At 43.5% G+C, this 21,173-nt stretch overlaps 1 protein-coding gene across 1 annotated transcript in view; it reads right to left on the reverse strand.

Annotated features, from left to right (window-relative positions):
• Nucleotides 1–13,942, reverse strand: part of CCDC6 (coiled-coil domain containing 6) — a 51,383-nt gene extending 37,441 nt beyond the window's left edge. Inside the window, exon 1 of the mRNA XM_032694708.1 lies at nt 13,584–13,942. Within this exon, the coding sequence (XP_032550599.1) occupies nt 13,584–13,892 (309 nt within the window). The 5' untranslated portion in view covers nt 13,893–13,942. The remainder of the gene's footprint in view (nt 1–13,583) is intronic.
• Between the last annotated feature and the right edge of the window lie 7,231 nt (nt 13,943–21,173).

Raw genomic sequence — 21,173 nt, forward strand, 5'->3', positions numbered from 1 at the left:
AAAGCTACATGCAGAAAAACACAAGCACTATTACATTTCAACTATTCAGTAGATGAGTTCTGCTGCAACAAGCAAAAAGAAAGATATCTGGGTTTTATTATAATAATAAAGGAATAACTTTATGATAAGCAACCATTTAAAGTGTTTAAATACAGCTCCTTTTAATCTCCATTTATAGTTGGAAATTCTCTCTCCCCTTTATCCCCCCACCCCCCTCCTTTTTAAAAGGTCAATTAGGTTTTGGCCAGACAAGTCCAAATGCCTCTGTCACAACACTTGTACCAGCAACTCCAGTCACAGAGGTTTTTCCCTGGATGCCTACCAAGTGATCCAGCCTACTGCCATATGGATCTGCAATGGATGCAGACTGACTGGAGAAATGAGCTGACTCAAACAACACAAGACATACATTTTCCTCCCAAGTCAGTTTTAACCACAGTCAAATGTTTTCAGCACAACATCGCTCATGCAGCCTTGTGAGACCTCTCAAAAACTCAGTAACCTCCAAGACATGGGTGCACACATCTTGTGGTTTGGGGACAGAGCTTCAAAAAAGCCCTCAGAACCCTCATAAGTCAGTAGTATTCATACATGCTAAATAATCTCTCAGCACCAAAAATGAAGTAAATTTTTTGATGGAACGTAATTCCATTTCACTCCAGATTTGTACACACTTCAAATAGCTTCTCTCTCTGCATTTTGATGTTGACCTGCAAGATCAACACAACTGATCACACAAGATCTTGCACAACTGAATCAAGCAAGCGGTGAAAATGAAATAAGCAAGTTACAAAAACAGGCTCATTTGACAAACATAAATATTTATAAAACTAATGCATTTGGTTAATTACAAACAAAGTGTAACAAGCTATATGAAATTCATATTTAATACAATCAATTCCTGAATTTGCTTACATAATTTAAAAACAATTTAAACAGCTTTCTTCAAAACAGAAGAAAAAATAGTGTTCTCCTTTCAAGGGTTTTTATTATATCAGAATACCAGCATCAAGTAGTTAATAGAAATGCAGCATATGAAAAAGCCACATTTTCTGTGACAGAGAAAATGTCAAGATAGGGTCTAGAAAAATGTATGAAACCTCAAAGAACTTTTACTTAGCAGTTTAACCACGACCACACAGTGTTGTGCAAGTCTTAATGTAACTAAAGACTACGTGGTAATAAAGCACCAGAAAAGTTGTACTTGCACACATTCAACATTTCCTATTTCAAATGCTCAACATGACAACCTTAAGAACCTGATTGTTCATCAGACACATGCTTTATAGCACTTATTTTTCATTCCTTAAACATCATCATGTAGAACAAGCTCACGGACAGTTATCAGGGCTGGAGTTTCTGCTTCCAGCACACAAGAGCTGTAACACGAGTCAACAGAAATTACAGGCCAAGGCAGGAATGACCCAGCAGGAAAATTAAATCTAGCCCACAGACCTTTCCAAATGGCTCTACTTCATGTGGCTGTTTCTGTGTCTCATTGCTGCACATGCAGGACACATTTCCTACACTTGCTGCATTTTCAGTAGCAGTGGATTTCCAATGTGAATGTAAAATGAGTATAGCACATATAAGCAACAAGCCCATCGCTCCTAAGTCCTCAAATTCACTGCATACAAGCAAAATATTTGCTTCAAAATACACATTAAATGTTCCTCAGAAGGACTGTAATGACTGCACATGCAAACACAGCCAGGAAGGCACTAGGAATGGGGCTGTGTTAGACAACTCCCCTCTCAGCCCAGTACAGGCAGGTGACCACTCCCAGCACAAAGGTTTGGCAACACCTCTTGCAGAAAATACAAGACCTGCTTTGCCAGGGTCTTCCCCGTTTTGGACAGTTTATACCCAATTGAAGGTTTACATTGACAAAGGCAGCCAATTCGGAAAATACAACTACACTGTCATATCAAACTTTGAAATACCTCTCTCTATTAATCCTTTACTGATGACTACTTGAAAGAAGTTTTTGCTTTACTCTTTGGCTTCCAGTGACATTGCTGGATTTTTTTGTAGTGGAAATAATTTACTAGTTAATCAATAGTGTAAAATAAATGGAAAATAGAAGCACGTGGAACAGGTTTTGCTTTTGTTCAGCCTCAATATAAAAGCCGCTGAAAACCATCACAAGGATGCACACACACACATAACTAGATTGGTAGATACAGTTTGCCTGAATTTTCAAATGTGCACGTTTCTGGACATAAAAGATAGAAAAAAGATCATATTGCTTATAGATATCACAGCTACTGTTGTAGCATATACTGTTTTGTCGGGGGGGGGGGGGGGATGAATCATTTTCCATACCCTGTGTGATCATTAGAATAACCATTCTTTTTAAATGCTGTGGTTTTGCTTGACCTGCATCTACAACAGTCAATTTTAACGTAATCTGGTTGTGTTATGCTACTTAGAAGCCAATTATCAACAACAGCTTAAATCTCAGCACCACCACCATTCACTACTACAACCTACAAGAAACTATTACTGAAGTCCAAATTATTCTGTGGTATCAGATGTCTAATGCATAAACACTTCTTAAATTAACATACTTTAAATAATTTTTTAGCCTGTTTTTCTGCCCGCTAATAAATCAAGATTTATCTTTAAGGTAACCACACATTAACTAGTCCACTTTGGTGGGCTGACCAATAAGCAAACTCAAAACTGCACACTCCCAAAGTTTCAGAGCAGGAAAAGCAAAAGATTCAGCAGAAGAGTAGACTACTAGGTGACTAATGTAATACACAGCTTCTACTCACAGGTATGTACGTTGGTGCTAACAGGCACCAAGCTGTGTTCTAAAATAACAAACCTCTGCTCAAAACAAAACCACAGCAAACTATTGTCACAAGCAGCTTTGCTGCCACAACTGTTTCTCTATTCAAATATAAGAGTACAAACAAAAGCAGTGAAAAGAGATTTAACAGTCACCCTCCCAAATAACGTTCATGAACATCCTACTTCACTTTATGTAGCCCAGGTAAATAATTGCAACTATGCAAATATGAAATATGCTTTTCTTCATCAGAGTACATAGTAAGAGTCAAAGTATAATTCTGTTATACCCCATTTTTCCTGACAGAAGGTGTCACAGCACTCCATGCAGTGCCACCACCGTGCCACAGATATCAGCCTGTTCCCAGGTAGAAAACTGCAAGGTTCCTCACTTCTAGACTGGGTCCTGAACACAAACAGCCTTCTCTTCTAGATCAAAGTGGCCTTCAGCACTCGTAGATCCTTCTTTCAGGTGTGTATAACTTCTGGTGTATCTGCATCAATCAACCCACCCTCCTTTAAAGTTATTAAAACCAGGGGCAAGGACTACCAGATCAAAATACTTATGGGGTTTCCAAACTCTAGATGTTCACCATGTAATTTCTTGATTCACTTCCTTTAAGCCTTTTTTTTGGTTTGTTTTCTTTTTTGGAGGGTGGGGGTGGGAAGGGCAGCGAATGGGGTTGTTGTTGCTTTCGTTTGTTTTGTTTTATATGACTAATTTAAATACAACTTAGGTAATCATTAGGGAGGGATGGCAAAGTTTTTCCCACTAGCTAGTTGCCCATAGTCACTCAATATAAATAACCTCTTAAGAGGTTTTAAATCTCCCCCAATTTCATCTTAGCACATTGAATTTCCAGAGAAACACTTCCACAGTGATCCACAAGCGCTGGAGATGATAGTTGTTACTAATTATAATCATACCTTGTCCTAAACCAAACCAACACATTCACAAAGTGAACACAACACTGTCCATCCCACTGTTACAACACATCAGCTCGAACTCCATAAGAGCAAACAAACGTTTCTTCTTACCCCTCCTAGGAGTCAGTGAGCAGAGTAATATTTTGTTTTTCCTTCTCTATAGTTTGGACATCTTACAGTACATACCACAATATTCCAAAGAGCAACCTCCTTACAGGCTTTCAAGACAAGAAACAAGTCTATCAATTTAGTGTATGAAAATACACAACCTTTGCTTTGTATTCTCTGTCTCTGACCCCTACAAACAGAGGTTTGCAGGATGTGGGGAGAATGCAATCATCCTTGAATATTCACCTCAAAGAGAACTGAAGAAGTAGGGAAATTTTTAGGAAATGCCTACCCACCTTTCCACCCACAGAGCAAGGACCTTCCAGTCACGTCTCAATATTCAGAGAAAAGGCATTTTTTGCAGATCTACATCTCAGGTTAAATTTACTCCCTGAAAAGGACTTTAGAGGTGTCCTTCCTCTTGGCCTAACCAGGATTTCAGGGCCTGTCAGGACAGGGGTTTTGCCAAATGAATCAATTCCTGCCAACATCAGCCAGGACAAAATTTCTTTTCAACACATGTGGGGAAAACACATATTCTTTAAAGCTCTTGTGAAAGTGGTGATTAAAACTCTACATTTTGCAAAATTCATAATAGTAGCTTTTGCTGTTTATTCGAAAGTGAAGTGAAACAAAGTGGAAATCCCACCACCTCTGTTGAAAGTAGAAATTAAACTGTAAGGCACAGAAAGAAGTGTAACTACACACTATGGCCCACTAAACACTGCTGGGTTTTATCATGTCCGACTTGTTAGAAACTTTTATACTTTCACTGAGGACCAGTTATCATTGTGGGAATTACTTCCATATGTGGTAGGAGTTTTAAAGATGATTAGCACCACCAACAACAAAGGAACTAAAAAGACCTTAGCTTTACAGTAATAAGCTGAAATACCACATTTTTAGGCACTTTAAAGAAAGCTTTACAGGCAGTTGAAACACTGCTAGGCCGTCCCAATCTACAGCAGGGATGAAGAGTTGCCCATTTACCTCACTAAGCCCACCCCAGACTGAAACCAGATTGTGTGTAATATCAACATGCAGAAAATGAAATTTCAAATGAAGTCAAATCCAGAGTTAAGAGAGGAAGAAAAGACCTTATCTGAAGACTTTCTCCATCAGTTAAGAGTATCAGTCAATGAGCTAGGGAATACTTTCTTTTCCAGGAAAAAAAAATTGCTGCAAAGGAATACATGAAGGGATAGAGGCCTCTCAGGAGCTGAAAGGATAGTCCCCATAGGCAATAATTAGCCGACAATGCCTGTATTTTAACTGAAAAGTTGAAATAATTACAACTCAAGTGTCAGGATTCAAAATTGCTTTGCTTCAGCTTTTATCAAGTAACCCTTGCACCCCACAGAGAGATGTGAAACCTGCACATCTGTAATTTGTGCTTTGCATTTTCCTGTGCAATACTTACCTCAAACATCTTGCCTTTGTTTTTACTTTGTTCTCCATCTCGTACATTGAAATGGGACAATAACAGTTCACCTAATTAAAGCTAAGATGCCTCTTCAGTCAGACAGAAGGACTTCACTGAAGAAGAGGAACTTGAGATGTTCCCTTCTGCACATCCCCGGGATGCTGCACTGGAAGCAAGACATCACAGGAATGTCTTCTGTTATAGATCCACGGGAGCTGGACTGCTTTATACTGTATTTTTTGCCTCTCTTCTAGAGCATGTTTTTGTCTCTTTTTGCATTTATTCTGTTTAGATCCCAAATCCTTTGCATAATTCAATTTGTACATTTTGTCCCTATTCTCCTCCTTTATTTTGTGGTTTTCGTTGGTTTTTTTTTTTTTTTTTTTTCTTTAAGACATAAAAGACTCACCTCTTGTTCTCCTGCTAAATTCAGCAACTTCCTCCTTCCCCTTGGCCCAAAAAAGAGCAGCAAAGCAAAGCAACTGTTTCTCTCACTGTTTTTACCAGGCTATGCTGACAATTTTCAATCCTGTGAAGGAGAGCACTGTCTTGTTTCTTCATTTCAATCACATTTCAAGGTCTGCATTCCATTCTCCTGCAGCACCCTGTAAGTCCAGGTACCTGATCAGTCTCTGCTGCTGCTGCTGTAGAGTCACCATTTCAATGGCTTCCTATTTTTCCAGTCCCCACCTGGAATCTTACCCAAGCACACCTTACGAGGTGCGGTGTGAAACCAAAATCTTTGGCTGAAGTCTCCAGCAGATGCATAAGCTTGCTCACCACAGCAATCAGTATTATTTGCTCAATTACTACAAGGAGCTTTAGCACATCAGTCCATAGCTGAAAATACCCCCTGTGTATACCAGCACTTGAAACTAAGAACTTGGAAAATAACAGCTTCAATATTAACTAAAGGCAGTATCAGCAGGAGGAGGAAATTAGTAAACAAAATTAACAAGTGCAAGAAAACCACAGATGACCACACAACTACTCTGGAAAATAAACAGTTTCCAAAAGTAAAACCATTTTTCTTCATGCTTTGAAATCAGCATTAAAATTCAAACTCCATTAAAGTCAAAACCACAACTAAAGCGAAGTACATAACTTCCAGGATTTGAAAATTATTCTAAATCTTGTCTATACTAGTTTTCCAATAATGGGATTAGCAACAGCACTAGAATCTCTAAAAATCTAATGTTTTACTCTACCACCTAAACCAAGAGATGAGAATGATGCAAAACTGTTGGTACTGGGAACAGTTATTTGGGCAAGTGTTTAAAAAGAATGTTAAAAATGTCTGGCAGATACATAGCAAGAGTATAGATTAATATTTTTTCCCTTCAATGAAAGTAAACCTGTTGTTAGGTGTACAATGCAGTAAAAACTAAAACAACTCTCTCCTTCAAAACACTTTCAAGTCACTGGAGATAGACTAAAAAAGAATGGTCATTAGTCTCAGTAAATGTTCAAACCCACCAATAAAAAGCATTCTTAAAATAACAGTTGACTACAAACCAGTTCTGACATAGAATTCAAGACAGAATCTCAATGAGAAAGTTCACTTAAGAGAAAAGCAAAATTACTTTCTATGCAGAACAGCAAGCCCACAGAAACACCAAGAACTCTGCATTATTAAAAATTCCCAAATGTGCTCTACAACCTCAATTCTTATTTCACTTCCATCCCCAAAGTAATTCAGAGCAATATTTGAGTATTCCTACTGACTGAAGACATTCCACTGTTATTAAATACAGGAACATCAATAAAGTAACTGATAAAAAAAGTAGAGCTGTTGTATAATATTTAACGGCAAGCAAGACATGGGTGGTTATCATAGTTTGGTATCAATCCAAGGGCAATACTGCAAACAAACTAATTTACTGTATAAAGGAAAGAAACATAAAACAGGTCATTCAGCCTGGTTTTATAAAGAACAAGTTGTGGCAGATAAGCAAATATTCATCTTTCAGCCAAGGACTATTTGTAATAAAGATAACCACAAAGTGTGGGATGTGTATAAGGCACCCATATGACTTCTTGATTTAATAACACACACCAAACGTTATTTAAAAATGGTTATAAAATAATTAAAGTATACATCAGGAGTTCCAAAGTGACTTACTGACCTCAAAAATACTCATCAATGGGAAATTTCACTTCACCAACATGTGCTAAGCAGGACTTCATTCAAAATATCCCCTGCACAATTATTAGCACCAAATCAAGTGCTACTGGACAACCCAGCAGTACAAATCAGACCTGAAAGAGGCACAGGTGTGCTACTGTATTTCTGCCAAATTAGGCAGAGCACACAACAGTAAACTCACTGAAGATAACTGACAGCACTGGATGAAAGAAAAACAGTTCCAAATTAAGCTATCAGAAATATCTGTGCAAATTTGAAGCATGAAACGGTGTTTAGACCAGACCAGTCCATCACAGTAATCCAGCACATTAGATTTCCAGCATCTCAGAGCCTGAGAGCCTAGTTTAGTTTATCAAAATAAACTAAAAGATGCCCGTACAGCCTTCATGAGGAGAAAGCAGAGGATCCAGAAGACTCATTAACCTCACTAAAAAGCACAGATGGAACCAACAGCTCAGCCTTGATGAAGCTGATGGGAAGAACAGGAGGCAGGACACAAAAGCTTTTCCAAACACAGTGGTTCTTCATCTCCATGATACTTACTGGATACCATTCCCAAAGACACATTTCAAGGGTAGTTATGAGGTTCAATTCAGGAACAACTCAGAAAAACATGAAGATGTGACACAAATCAAAGCAGATGATTAAGTAAACCTCTGAAGCCTCAAACTCCGTGAAAGGAGGAGTATTCCTGTCAATTAACTACTGGAGTAAAGTTCAGAAACATTCACTTTTTCTGTGTTTTTTGTTTGGTTTTTTTTAACCAGCATTGAAGAAAGCCTGCAACACACACACAGCGCTGTTAATACCACATGGACAATGTTTTTCCCTGGGAACTTGATATGCCAGTGGCTGTGTATACCTACAAAAGGGAGGCAGATGATACCACACCTTTTACCAGGAGCTCACCAGCCATGCAGCACCTACAGACCAGGAGAGCTAACACTGAAGGGTGCTACTAAGCTTCCTTTTTCCTTTACAGGCATTTTGTAGAAGTTCAATAAAAACTTCTTAAGAATCTGAGGTAAATACAAAACTGAAATACAGGACAGTCATTTCCCACGTGCCTGCTCTTAGAAAAATGTGCCCGAAAAATTGCAGATGGACTTTCACGGTGCATGAATTTGCAAATCTGAGCAACAATGTTGTCTTTACTCTAAAATGCAGGTGAGCAAAGCACTTCTAAAATAAGTTATTTCTGAGTTAGACTTTTAGTTTAGTCCAGCTACAAGCTGGAGTTACAAATGTTGCAGCTCGATACAAAAGCCCCAAGAAGGTTTCTTACACCTACACAAGACATCAGAGAACTGCAAGTATCTTTCACACAAGCAAGACCTACTTTAAAATAAAGAGTAAATAACAGATTCACAGATACACTTTTAAAAATATTAATCTTCCTGCTTTCTTGGTTCGCTTTTTACCTTTATCTGCTCCTAATTGATTTCTTTTCAGTAATCCCCATGCCCTTAGTGAGCACCTTTTTAAAGGTTTGTATTTCAATTCAGATATCCTATCCTGCCCTTTCTTCTACTATTAATAGACATATTCTGTACTGAAACAGGTGTTCTGCTTTGAAATTCTGATGCAAAAAAAAAAAGCACTTCTGCAGGAGATTTCTGACAATACAGCATACCCATTCACTTCCCCAAACTATCTATCCTGACATTTTCCACAAAGACCCACAACAGCAAATCTCATGCATACACACACACAAATCCCTCTGCACATTTCATTGAGAACAAAATGCTAAAGTCATATTGATTCCCAGCATCTAAATCCGGTTGTTATTGCAAAAAATTGTAACAAGTCTACAACACCACACAGGATTTTTCCAATCTTCAGGTCCCAGAAAGCCTGTTTGCTTTCAGGAGATGGTTGTTATTGAAAGCAACAACTTTCTTCAGGATTTAAGTAGGGGGTGAGGAAATAGAAGCCGAGTAAGGCTTTTTCTTCTATTGTTCCTCCCAACAGGTGGGAGGTTGTTCACACTGCTCTGCAGAAACGCAGAAGAGACCGAGAAGCCAAGAAATGCAACTGCCCTCTGCTAGAGCTCAGGGAATAAGAAAAGTTAGGCTGAGAGCCAAGGTGCAGAGGTGCAGGTTTAGCTACAGAAACAAGGGTAGGAGAGGACTCACAGTGAAATACTGCTACTCACAACCCACGGCAGTCCCCTGTTCCAGTGCTCGTTGCCAGCAAGTGCAGCAGTCGCTACCAGACAGTGATAACTCATGGCAAGCTCACAAAAGCCAGCATATGCCATTAGTATTTCAGATCACACTGTCTCATCTGGATTGATGATGCTGGTGGGGATCCACACAGCACCACAAATTGGGATTTCTAGGATAATTCCCTTCCCTACAAAGCCAAATGGGGTAAAATTAAAAAGAGATGTTCTTGTAAAATGTTACACTGCATTAAAACTGCTACATCAAGCGTTTTGGAGCAGGAACATTTTTAAATTAATAGGTCTGAAATACACTATCTTCATCTCAGTTAAAAAACTAAGTAACAGAATAAGGCTTATTATATTTTAATTTCCTAACTCCACAGAAGATGTCTGACTACAGTAGGCCAATTTACACAAGCTAAATTACTCAATCTAACATCCTAGGGTAAGCATGTAGCAATCAGGGATTAAACTCTTTTTGTTATTAAAAGCACTGCATTTGCATGAGGCCTGTCATTTCAAAACAATAACAAAGAAAACCAAAATGCATCCAGTATCAGCTAAGTGTCACATGGCGTTCAATGAAATAGGACAACTTGGTTAAATTTAACACTGAAGAGTAAAAAAAAAAAAAAGAAGTTACAAATCCAAGTTCTATCAACTTCAGAAGAAACCTCCTGACCAAGACATACCTATACCTAACTGAAGCACGTCAGCTTTTGTCACATGCAACAATTCAATCTTTTGAAAAGCAGTTACTCCACCACCCAGTTTTGAAGGTACTGTTATTTAACTAGAGAAGTTGTGCTGTCCCAGGCTTGGTCCAGTAAATATGACACCTACTCAGCAGACCTTTTTCACTCAAATATTTAAGGAAGTTCACACAGGAAATCCACTTCTGATAAGCTATAACCAAAACTCACTACTTCACATCTGAAATACACAGCATCTCAGATCTTCGGGCATCTGTTTTTTTCCCAACCTAGGCACCAGCCACTCCATTTCCTAAAAAAGACCTTGCAGAAAAACATTATGAGATCATACAATGAAGACTGCTAAAGACATGCAAACCGTACTTCTTCCAGTAGCCTGAAATGCAAATGAAATTATGCTGCTGTTCATGTGCAAGACTGAAATTGGGTAAATGTATGTGATAACTTTATCTTACCTGCTATTATTGGTAACAAACTGGGAGGGGGGGAGCAAAGCAAGGAGAAAGCTGGGGATATTTGAAGTGTTCTCTGGCAGTGCAAGAGCATTACATCAGAAGATGCAAAGTTTCGGGTCAGATATTGAAAAGAAATGACTAAGATCACTTGAGCCATTTGCATGTCTTTTTGGATGTACACTTAGTCCAAGCTGGGTTTTACTAATTTCAGCATGAAAGCAGCACCTGTTTTCACGTGTTCTAGATGACAGTTCATACCAAGTTAGTGAATATACAAGCCTGCCAAGCTAACACGTTTTCTCAGCCAGCTTTCCAAGTGCACCTACTTAACATAGGTCTCCTATGCTTAATTAACACTTATTTTCAACCCGTGCCATAGGGTTATTTTCAACCCTATGGCACGGGTTAACTGCAGAACAGAACTAATAGGATCCTATGTGGCAAGCAATTTAGGCAATTCCTGAATTGTATGCATCCACACTGACACCAACAATACTGCAAACCAAAGAGATGTCACATTGACACTTACACCAGTATGGACATAAGATGAAGGAGGAAGATCACCACCTTCTAACTGGCAAACCTTAACGGGAAAATATTCAAAATCATTACAGGCAACGGTGGGAGCTATGGAAAGTGAAGAGTTTCCCTGGCTTTGCACAATGAAGCTCAAACAACAGGATCAGTGAAAGGCTTGCAGATGAAGAGCCGTATGGCTCGAGGAGTCACCTTCACCTACAGCACACAGGTTTAGTCATTCACCTGCTATTTTGGCTACCTGTCAGTTTTATTTGCGCTTCACAGCTCATCCTCATTGCTTGATAAAAATCAAAGCTGATTTGTGTCATTGCAGTGCCCACAACAGGAAACGTACACAGCGCCTGTCTGTCAGCACAGCAACGCTGCGCAGAGCTGGAGTTGGCAGGTGGAGGAGCAAATTGATGAAGGTTTAGAATCACAGTGGAGAAAATCAGAAAATTTTCTACTCATTTACAGGCAAATGGGACTTACTTCAACATTCCAATAAAGTTCATGTCCAGTCACTTGCATACTAGAGCCACACAACAAAGTATTCTGACTGCAAATGTGTTTACATTATAGACTGTGTAAACCACAGCACAAGGTCTCCGTGGCCTGAAAAAAAGTTATGTTTTGCATTCATTATTTCGCCGCTTGCTGAATTAGAAGTGGTTTGCTCAGTTGTGCACACAGTTTAGCATACCAAAGCCAGAGCGTCAGCTAAAGATGTCGGTTTTCCAGACAGCCTACAGGTTGCTATAAAAGTCTAACACCTTTTCTCTCTTTATCCAACATGCCAAAAATACAGACTGAGTTTCAGATTTAAGAAAAATACTTGCTTTTTGTAAATTAAAAGCTGATGAAAATAGAAGATGACAAGTCCTTAGAGACAGTGCCTAAAGAACTTTAGTGCACACAAGCATTTTTTCCAAGTTGTTTACAAACAATACACCTACCAGGGGTTCAGAAAGATGCTGTGCCTTTCTAACAGGCAGAGAGAAAATGTCTGACTGACAAGATGCCTTAGCCCCTTTCAACATTAGAAGGCACTCCGCTGCTACCTAATTAAGACACATTCTTTTCTCGTAAAGTATTAACAAAGCACACATTTCCCCGACTACCACTATATTTGTCATCCTTGAATAAATTACTTACGTATTGTATTTCATGCACTCTTCCGGCCCACATCCTGCTAGACACTGAATGCTTACTACTGGGAGCAGATGAGAGGTTTGCCTAGGCAAGCTCCATTTCTTTGCTAGGTATATCGACATTGGAAAAACTGATTATCAATCAAACAGACACTGTGCTCCAAACAAAGTACCCCCTGTGAAAAATCAGATGAGACGAGAGTGAGCACAGGCAGGTGGGATCCGTCTCTCTAAAGGCATCTCTACCTGCACTGGCAAGGATGCACAGGACTGTATACGAGTATAAAGATTACCTTTAATTGGTCTTTAGCAAGTTACCCGCTTTGCATGAAGGCCATGACCCTTACAACACTTGAGCAATCACTCCAACCATTGAATCTGCAAAAACCCCCCTCACTTGAACTCCTAACTCCCGACTCATACAGAAGAAAACAAGTCATTTTCGCAGTATTTTCACATGCACTGTACTGAGGACTGATGCCTAACAGCACCGCATAAAATGGTGTTAAACTCCAAGTTATCCTCTCAGTGCTCATAAACCAGGAGCTGAGCTCTTGCCGGGACAGAGTGCTGTGTGTGCTACTCGCGTTATTTTCAAGGGGCTTATTTTAAACGAGTTTTCAAATAACCTCTAGCAATGCCACAGCTAACAAAACACTACAAACAAATCAAACACTTCCTCACGACCGAGACGAAGCTCAACGCTTCTGCACAGTGGCCTGAGAGGTGACGGCTGGGGAGAGATAATCCGTAATCTCCGCAGATTACTTAAAACTCCGAGGAAATCTCTACTTTCAGAAACTTCGGAGGAACACACAGCATCACCCTTGTCCTGCCCGGCCCCTCCCCGAGCCGCGGCCGCTCGGAGCCCGGGCCGGGCCGGCGGGGCCGCGTCCCCGCGGGGAGCCGGGTGGCCACGCGGGTCCTCGGGGGACACCGCCTCGGCTGCTCCCGGTCCTCCCAGCGGGGTGACCCCACCTGCGTGTGTGCGTGCATGTGTGTGCCCCTGGCCGAGTGAGGTGACAGCCGGGCCCGCCCGCGGTGCCTCGCCCCGCGGAGCCGGGGGGAGCGGCGGGGAGGCCGCGGCCGGGGCCGGGCCCGCCCTGCACGGACACCCCGCGGCGGGGACACCCCCGCTCCCCGCCCGCCGGGCCCGGCGCGGCGCCGCCCGCACTCACGATGGTGACGCTGGCCTTGCGCAGGTCGCGGTTCTCCTCCTGCAGCGCTTTGCACTTGAGCTTGTAGGTCTCCAGCTCGATCTTCAGCACCTTGTTCTCCTGCTGCAGCGAGGCCAGGCGGTTCGTCAGCTCCTCCAGCCGGAACGGTGAGATCACGATCCCGCCCGCCTTGCCGCCCCCCGAGGAGCCGCCGCCGCCCGGCGCCCCGCAGCCGGGCCCCGCTCCCGGGCCGCCCCCGGACAGCGGCCCCGCGGGGCCGCCGCTGCCGCCGCCGCCGTCGGTGTCGCTCTCGCTGGCGCTGTCCGCCATCGCCCCGCGCGCGCCGCCGCCGCCGCCGCCCGAGCAGGGGGCGGTGCCCGCCCCGCGCCGGCGCCGAGACGGGCCGCGCGCCCGCCCCCCGCCCACAGCGCCGCCTGGCGGCCCGCGCCGGCACCGCCGGGGGCTCTGGCACACACCGGGCCGGGGGGCGGGATGTGCCCGAGGGACTGGGCTGTACACTGAACCCGGGAATGGGATGTGCCCGAGGGACTCGGCTGCACACTGAACCCGGGAATGGGATGTTCCCGAGGGACTCGGCTGCACACTGAACCCGGGAATGGGATGTTCCCGAGGGACTCGGCTGCACACTGAACCCGGGATTAGGATGTGGCCGGGGGGGAGTCTGTCACACACCGAACGCGGGCGGCTCCATTACACACCGAACCCAGGGTCGGGATGCGCGCGGGAGTCTCTGTCGCACACCGCACCCGGGGCTCTGTCAGACCTCGAGGCACTCTCGGGGCACAGCCCGCCCTCAGTCCCTGCGGTTTCCACCTTACTGTATCACAGAACGAGCCGCGACCCGTGAGGGGAAGCTACGGGCTCGTAGCTCCCCAGCAGCGCTGCCGGCGAGCCCGGGGGTTCTGTACACAAGACTGAAACAGCCCAAATGATCGGGGTTTTTCAAAGAATACGTCTACAAAAGCGGCGTGTGGGCGCACACAGCGCTGCCCGAGGACGTACCCCCGGCCCAGGCCCCTTCCCCGGGGCGGGTCAGAGTCCCCCGGGTGGGCACCACGGGCACAAGGGCCCGGGACTCCCGGTCCACCCAGCCCCGCTCCCCTCACCGCACACAGACCAACCGGCACGTTAATTCAGGCCTCCATACACCAGCAAAAACGCCGTAAATTAAGACACATCGGCACCCATCTCTCATTACTGATAATGTATTTCCTCATTAGTATGTGCATTAGTTTCTTTCCTTTTTTCCCACTATTTCTTTGCAGAGCAGCAGCGAGCTATAACGGGGAATACGTGCCACACATTCTGTGGCACAACACGGTCCGTATTGCTCTTGGATAAATTAGGCACCAAGACTGTATAATTGGTTTCTCAATTATTTATGAAGGGGTCTTTTAACAACAGTAATTTTTTCGATAATGGCAAGTAAGGATTTCATTATCTCTAACTGCACTACCTTTTTGTTCCATGGCACAGTAAATTTCAAATTTTACTCTTTTTAATGGCTGTAATATATGAAGGAATTCCATCTCAGTAAAGTAATTATTCTTTTCGCCTACCTGGGAATATAAGTGCAGGTCATTTTATTTTTGGTCTCTTAATCACAAGAAAAGCAGTAGAAAGGCTGTTCCTAGTTCTCAGTGGTGGGAACTGTTGTTTGTGATGCCTGTCCATATGTCTGACCCTGGCCCTGATGCTGCTGTGCAAAGAGAGCTCAGAATGGAGGGGGGTGGAGGTCCCCATCCAGCACCAGCAAAGCCCCACAGCTCTGCCTCAACCCCATCAGGAGGTATCAGCTCAGGGCTTTTCAGGCTAGAAAAGGTCCTGCATCACCTACCCGGCCCTGTGAAAAGTGAGCCACATTCCTGCATCCCATTACCTCCATACTGAACCTGGTGACGCCATTAAAATGTAATAAAACCATCAGCACCAAGCAACCCTCAGCACCACCCTGGCAGCTGCTGCCCCCTGGCTGGATCTCTCATCTCTGGGCTTCATTTGCGTGGGATTCCTCCCAAAACATAAGAGCATTGGCACCAAGAGGTACTGCTGTAGATGCACAGGTCTCCACAGATCAGCTAGACGATGTCCATGAGGCCTCATGAGACCTTTTCAGTGCTGTCCTAAAATGCCCCTGCAGCAACCCCTGGTGAGCCCTGGGTCTGCAGGGTCAGACAAGCCCAAGTGCCCGGGGCAGCTGCCAGCTCCTCTGCCCTGCAGCAGTGCCCAGGCTGAGCCTCTCCACCAGCACAGGCTGTGGGATAAAAAGCCCGAGGGATTAAAATAGGATTCAACTGATAGCAAGCGCTGTTTTGGACAGGTTGTTACAATTCAACCAAATTGCTTTTAAATAGGTCTGCTGGTATCTGGGAAGCTGGCTGAACACCACCGGGTCATGAGGAAGTGTTTCACATACAGCCCTCACAACAAGGGCGACAGCCAGTTTGCTCTGTTGTCTCGGTCTGCACGCACACGTGCTCCTTGAAGCAAACTCATTTCTAAACAAGCAGGTTTGTAACTTAATGTTCTTTCTCCATCCACCTGCCCAGCTTTGATTAGCCAGTTATTTCCATTGCTTTCAGCAGGACTGCTCACGTTTGAGCATCTTGCTGAATCAAGGCCTAAATATTTTGAAAACCTGTATCAGCAGAACACGCATCTGCTCCGGGCTAATCTTACCCAGCAAGCCCCACGGCGTGCTTAACCTTAAGCCACTCTTCAGACCTATCAATGTTAATCTTAAGTGCTTTGCTGATTTGGAGCACTATAATTTTCCAGAGGACGTGTCCGCTGCTCCTTCAGACACCAAAATTAGCCTGAAAACAGAAGGGGAGGTGCAGGAAACATCCTCAATCCAGCAACCAGGCCGGATTGGCTCCGCCAAGGACTACGTCCCTGGGATCACACCAGGCAGCTGCTGGTGCTGCCTTCAGCAGAGCTTTTTCTGGAGTGGTGCAGAGAGTGGATATAGAGACAAGGGATCTTACGGCAAGAGGGGAGCTTTCCTCAGGCTGCCTCGTCGTCCCGCTCTGCTAGGCTGGCATCAGAGGTCCTGCTCCCAGCCAGCATGCTGACTTTCATAACAGTAAATTATAACTTGGCAGTCCTGTAGCTCTCTCTAGTTCAAAGCCATGCTGAAACATTATCTAATTAATTCGCACAATAGCCCTGGAAGGCAAGAAAGGGAGGTAGCAAGCTGAGGTACTTGCCCAATGACAAACACTGAGTCAGTGGAAGAGTGGGAGGAAAACTCAAGGCCCTGGATGTTTAGATCTAAGATGGCATCATTCTTGTCATAACAGCATTTCAGTCATTTAAAAAAATAGCACCAGTATATTTAATTACAATTACAGCCAACTACTCCAAATTAATAGATTAAATGGGGAGGGAAAATTTTCTCCTAATTAGCACCCCCCACCCGAAAAAAAAAAAAATAAAAATCACATGTTTTTCACATCTGTAAGATGCAATTAAAAAGGATAACTATGTGGTATAAGCACAATTAGCAAAACCCCCTTTTAAAGACAGGGTGCACAGCAGAGGCTGGCCCACAGACAGGGCAGCTCAGACACTGCTGTGGGGCCCTGGTCCCCACTGCAGGCAGTGGGGGGTTGGACTAGATGACCTTTAAAGGTCCCTTCCAACCCAAGCCATTTTGTGATTCTGTGAAAAGCCACAACAATCACACTGTCACCACCACAGCACCTGCAGGACAAGGTCCCCATCCTCCTTGCCTCAATATCTTTTTATTGTACAAAAAGCAAATGCAAAACTATAGGAGGGTAAGGGTTGGTTGAAATAAAGAATCTGAAAATGTCACCAGCATCGTTACAGTAGCAGAGCAGACAATTACATCAAGAAGAAGAAATAAAAAGGCAGAGATTTATTCATCCAAACTATCATTATAAGAGGTAATGGGCAATTAGAAACAGTGTTTCATAAACTGAAATCAGTAGTCAAAATATTGTATAAAGTAAATTTCTAGGTGTGAGGAGTTAGAAGAGGTATGTTCAGAGATTTAATTCCTTAATACAATTCTGGAGGTCCATTAATCATCGGGAAGACCTTCCATAAGAATACAATTTTATTAAAATATTCAGTACTTATAGACTGAAGAGGAAAAGGCCAACTGAAGCTAATTAACCCCAGGAAAAAAAAAATCTGCACAGTACTCAGAGCACCTGACTGAAATGGGTAGGGGAAGAAAGGAAAGACAAAGTTGCATTAAAATGCAATTAATGACAAATACTGCCAGGAAAATAAACTGAAGCAGCATTAAAAAGAATGTGACCTGTATACAAGGGAATATTTAAAGGGGGGAATGGAGTGCATATATGGAGATTTTACCATTATGGAAGGGTTGTGGAAGGGGAGAAACCTTGACTGGAAAAATATTTGTATGAGCAGGGAAAAACTCATATCATTAATATTGTGGATTGAGGCATCTATTGATGCGAGTTAAAACATGTTTTCTAACAAGCAATTCAGATAAAAATAATGTAATGCTGCTTTCTTTTTATGATCAACAATTATTTAATCAGGAATCTGTATTAGAAAAGAAGTCTCTTTGTAGGATAGAGTACCTGACTAGGAAAATGTGCCATGCAGTATCCAACCAGTAGCCAACCATCTTCAGCTTTGGGGCTTTGCTTTTTTATTCTTGTTTTCTCAGGAAATTTTTTTCAGAGTTCATGCTACTTTGGTTCTGTTGAGCCGTGCCATAACAATATCCAGCCTCCGGAAACCTTCCAAGGAAGTTGGTAAACAGGGCATTGCTGTACTTTAGTGTTTTATAGCCCAAATAGCTCTCAATAATTGAATATTAGCGTGATGGGAAGAGTACCAACAAAACTTTTATAATAAATCTTCGCCTCCCTCCAGGACTTAGAGTCAAATAAATAAAGCCATGCACAATTTGCATACTGTTTTTAGCATCAGCAGTTATAAAAAATGTGGCACGTACATAGATTTTTCTTGAACAGCTCTGTCCTTCACTAACCTTTTTCTGTCCTTCACTAACCTTTTCCTCTGCCAGTAATGGACAATTTTTTATGTCAAGCATTTTGTAGCAGGCTGGATCTAAAGGATCCACATCTTTATCAGAAAACCACTGTGCTTTCGACCAAGCAAGAATATTTTCTTCCATGCTATGACCATGTTTTCCCTCCCTTGCTCACTCAGGGGTTTAGAGGGGAACTGAGCCAGGAGCAGCTCCATCTCCAGCCCCAGTTTGGTAAGATCTTCCCCGAAAACAGTTCTGTTTGCATTCACCCCTTCCTCCTGTCCCTTGGCAATCCCTGCACATGATCCCAAGGCCAAGGATGCATTGGGTCAGCAGAAGCTTTTTCATACATCATGCAAGCAGCTGGGACAAAAACCAAGCCCCTTGCCAATACGCTGCCCAGCATCCCTGCACCAGCCTCAGCCAGGGCAACTCCAGGCCCTCTGGCTTGCTCCCACTCCCTGGGAGAGAGCTGGCAGGGGCAGAAGGGCTGGCACAGCTTCCCAGGGGCTGGGGCAGCCACACATGTTGTCGTCCAGGCCAAGCTGCTTGTGCTGAGTTTGCACAAAAATTTGATAAAAATTGCCACTGATGGACTTCAATGAGTTTCATCAAATCTTACTGACTTGATCCTACCCAAAGAAGCCTCAATTATAAACTCCTTCACTACAGGGCATGGAGAGGTTTTGGGGAGTGTGGCATGCCAGGCTGCAGCAGCCCCTGGTAGAGCACTTCTTGATTTCCTGCACAGTGCGTGGTACAGACAAAGCCTGTGTTAAACAACCCCCCAGGAAATTAGCATTAATTAGCAGGGTGCTGCAATCCTGCAAGCGACTGCCGTTTATTCCACTAATGTCAGCTCTGCACTACTGGAGCTCTTAGAATTTTTGACATTAAAACTATTACTGGCCACAAATAAAATGTAATTGATATTCTCTCAGAAATGGGAAAAGTATGGTAGGATGCTCCGCAGCATTATTAGGCACTGCTAAATCAAATAGCGAAGGATGAAAAGAACACCGTATTTAGCAATTGAGTTTATTTTAATAGATGCAATCAGAGTCCCATGACTTATAATTTTGCCTCTAAGGGGAATGTTCTCACTGGAGAAAACATGGAAAAAAAAAAAAAGTGCACATTTAGGTAGGGCCCTCACTCACTCCAGGGCTGTCTGTGCTGTTTGCTAGTTCTGGCGAGATTCCTGTTTTTCTTCTCAAATGACCATTTATGCTTCAGCCTTGTTTTTCTCAAGTATTCTGAGCTACTGATGGAATCAATACACTCAGTGCAAAACAAACCAACACCCAGAAAATCCTGTTTGTGCAGCATTTAATGTGAAATTTTAAACTCTGCAAAATTAGCTACAGAGTTCCCATTCTTTGTCGTCTCTTCGTATCAAAGCTTCACGGGAAGCAAGCTGTGACATTGCCAGCCTGTGCAGCAGGAGCTGGGGTCTGGGACCTCGCAGTGGTGGGGGCTGCCCTGCTGGGCATATACAGAACTGGCCTCAGTGGCCCAAGAGGCATCTGCCATGGTCATGCAGCCTGTTCTGGCACCAAGTGCTCCCCATGACTGGGCCTTGCTGCAAAAACATCCTTGGGAGCCCCAGGGTGAGCCAGCAGCTCCTCACGTGTGCTGTCACAGTCAAGACCAACTCCCTGAGCTTGAAGCTGCCACATAAATCACTGCTAGTGGCAGGAGACCTGTCGAGACTCACCTACACACCTCTGCTACATGCACAGGCAACCCCACTTTTCTGTCTCCATAAAGAGCAGTTCTGCCTCCCAGAGCTGCCATTCCAGGTACCATCACAGCTTTTTTCTGCATGAGCATCAGGCACTAACAGGGGACCAGGCAGAGGAGAAAGATGAGTCAAATGAAACACTGCCTTTTGGATGCTGCTAGAGATGAAGCGAGGCTCTTCTACAGTGCTGCTCCTGCCTTCCCGCTGATTGTCACCACAGCCTTTGCTTTCAGCTGTACAATCACTATATAATATTAAATACATACATCTGCTCAGCAGTTACTGAAAACATTCTTTTCATTCAGCTGATCTGGATACTCGCGAGCGGGAGGGAGGCATCTGGATGGTGAGGTTTCCAGGAGGATGATGACTGCTGTTGGACTGCGAATTGCAATAAGGTGGGTTTGTTCTCCAATGCTGTAAAGTGGCATTTGTCCTCCAAACCGTGGTGTAAGGACCTGAACCATCAGCATTGCACCAGCAGTATCCTGACCTAGGTAAAACACATTGCAACACAGACTGGTTGCTCAAACGCTGGAAACCACTTCATTTACTGTCACTGCTTCAAAAGCTGGTGGCTCTATTAACTCAGAAACACTGACAAACCAACCTGTTACATTCTCCTGAAGTCAAGTGCTCCTCACCACAGCCAGGAGAGCTTTGCTGACTGACCCCAGGTGAGGACCGGTTCCTGTGGGATCAGAAGATAACAACAAGCAGACTGAGGAGGATCTGTAGCATCAGTGCTTCCTCAGGTGCCAAGTTGGGGTGAAATACCTCATCTCCATGTTGCCTTAATAAAAGCCAGGTAAAACTGATCCCTGAGTAATAAACTGTATTTACT

Source organism: Chiroxiphia lanceolata, chromosome 8, assembly GCF_009829145.1.
Source record: "Chiroxiphia lanceolata isolate bChiLan1 chromosome 8, bChiLan1.pri, whole genome shotgun sequence".
NCBI lineage: Eukaryota > Metazoa > Chordata > Aves > Passeriformes > Pipridae > Chiroxiphia > Chiroxiphia lanceolata.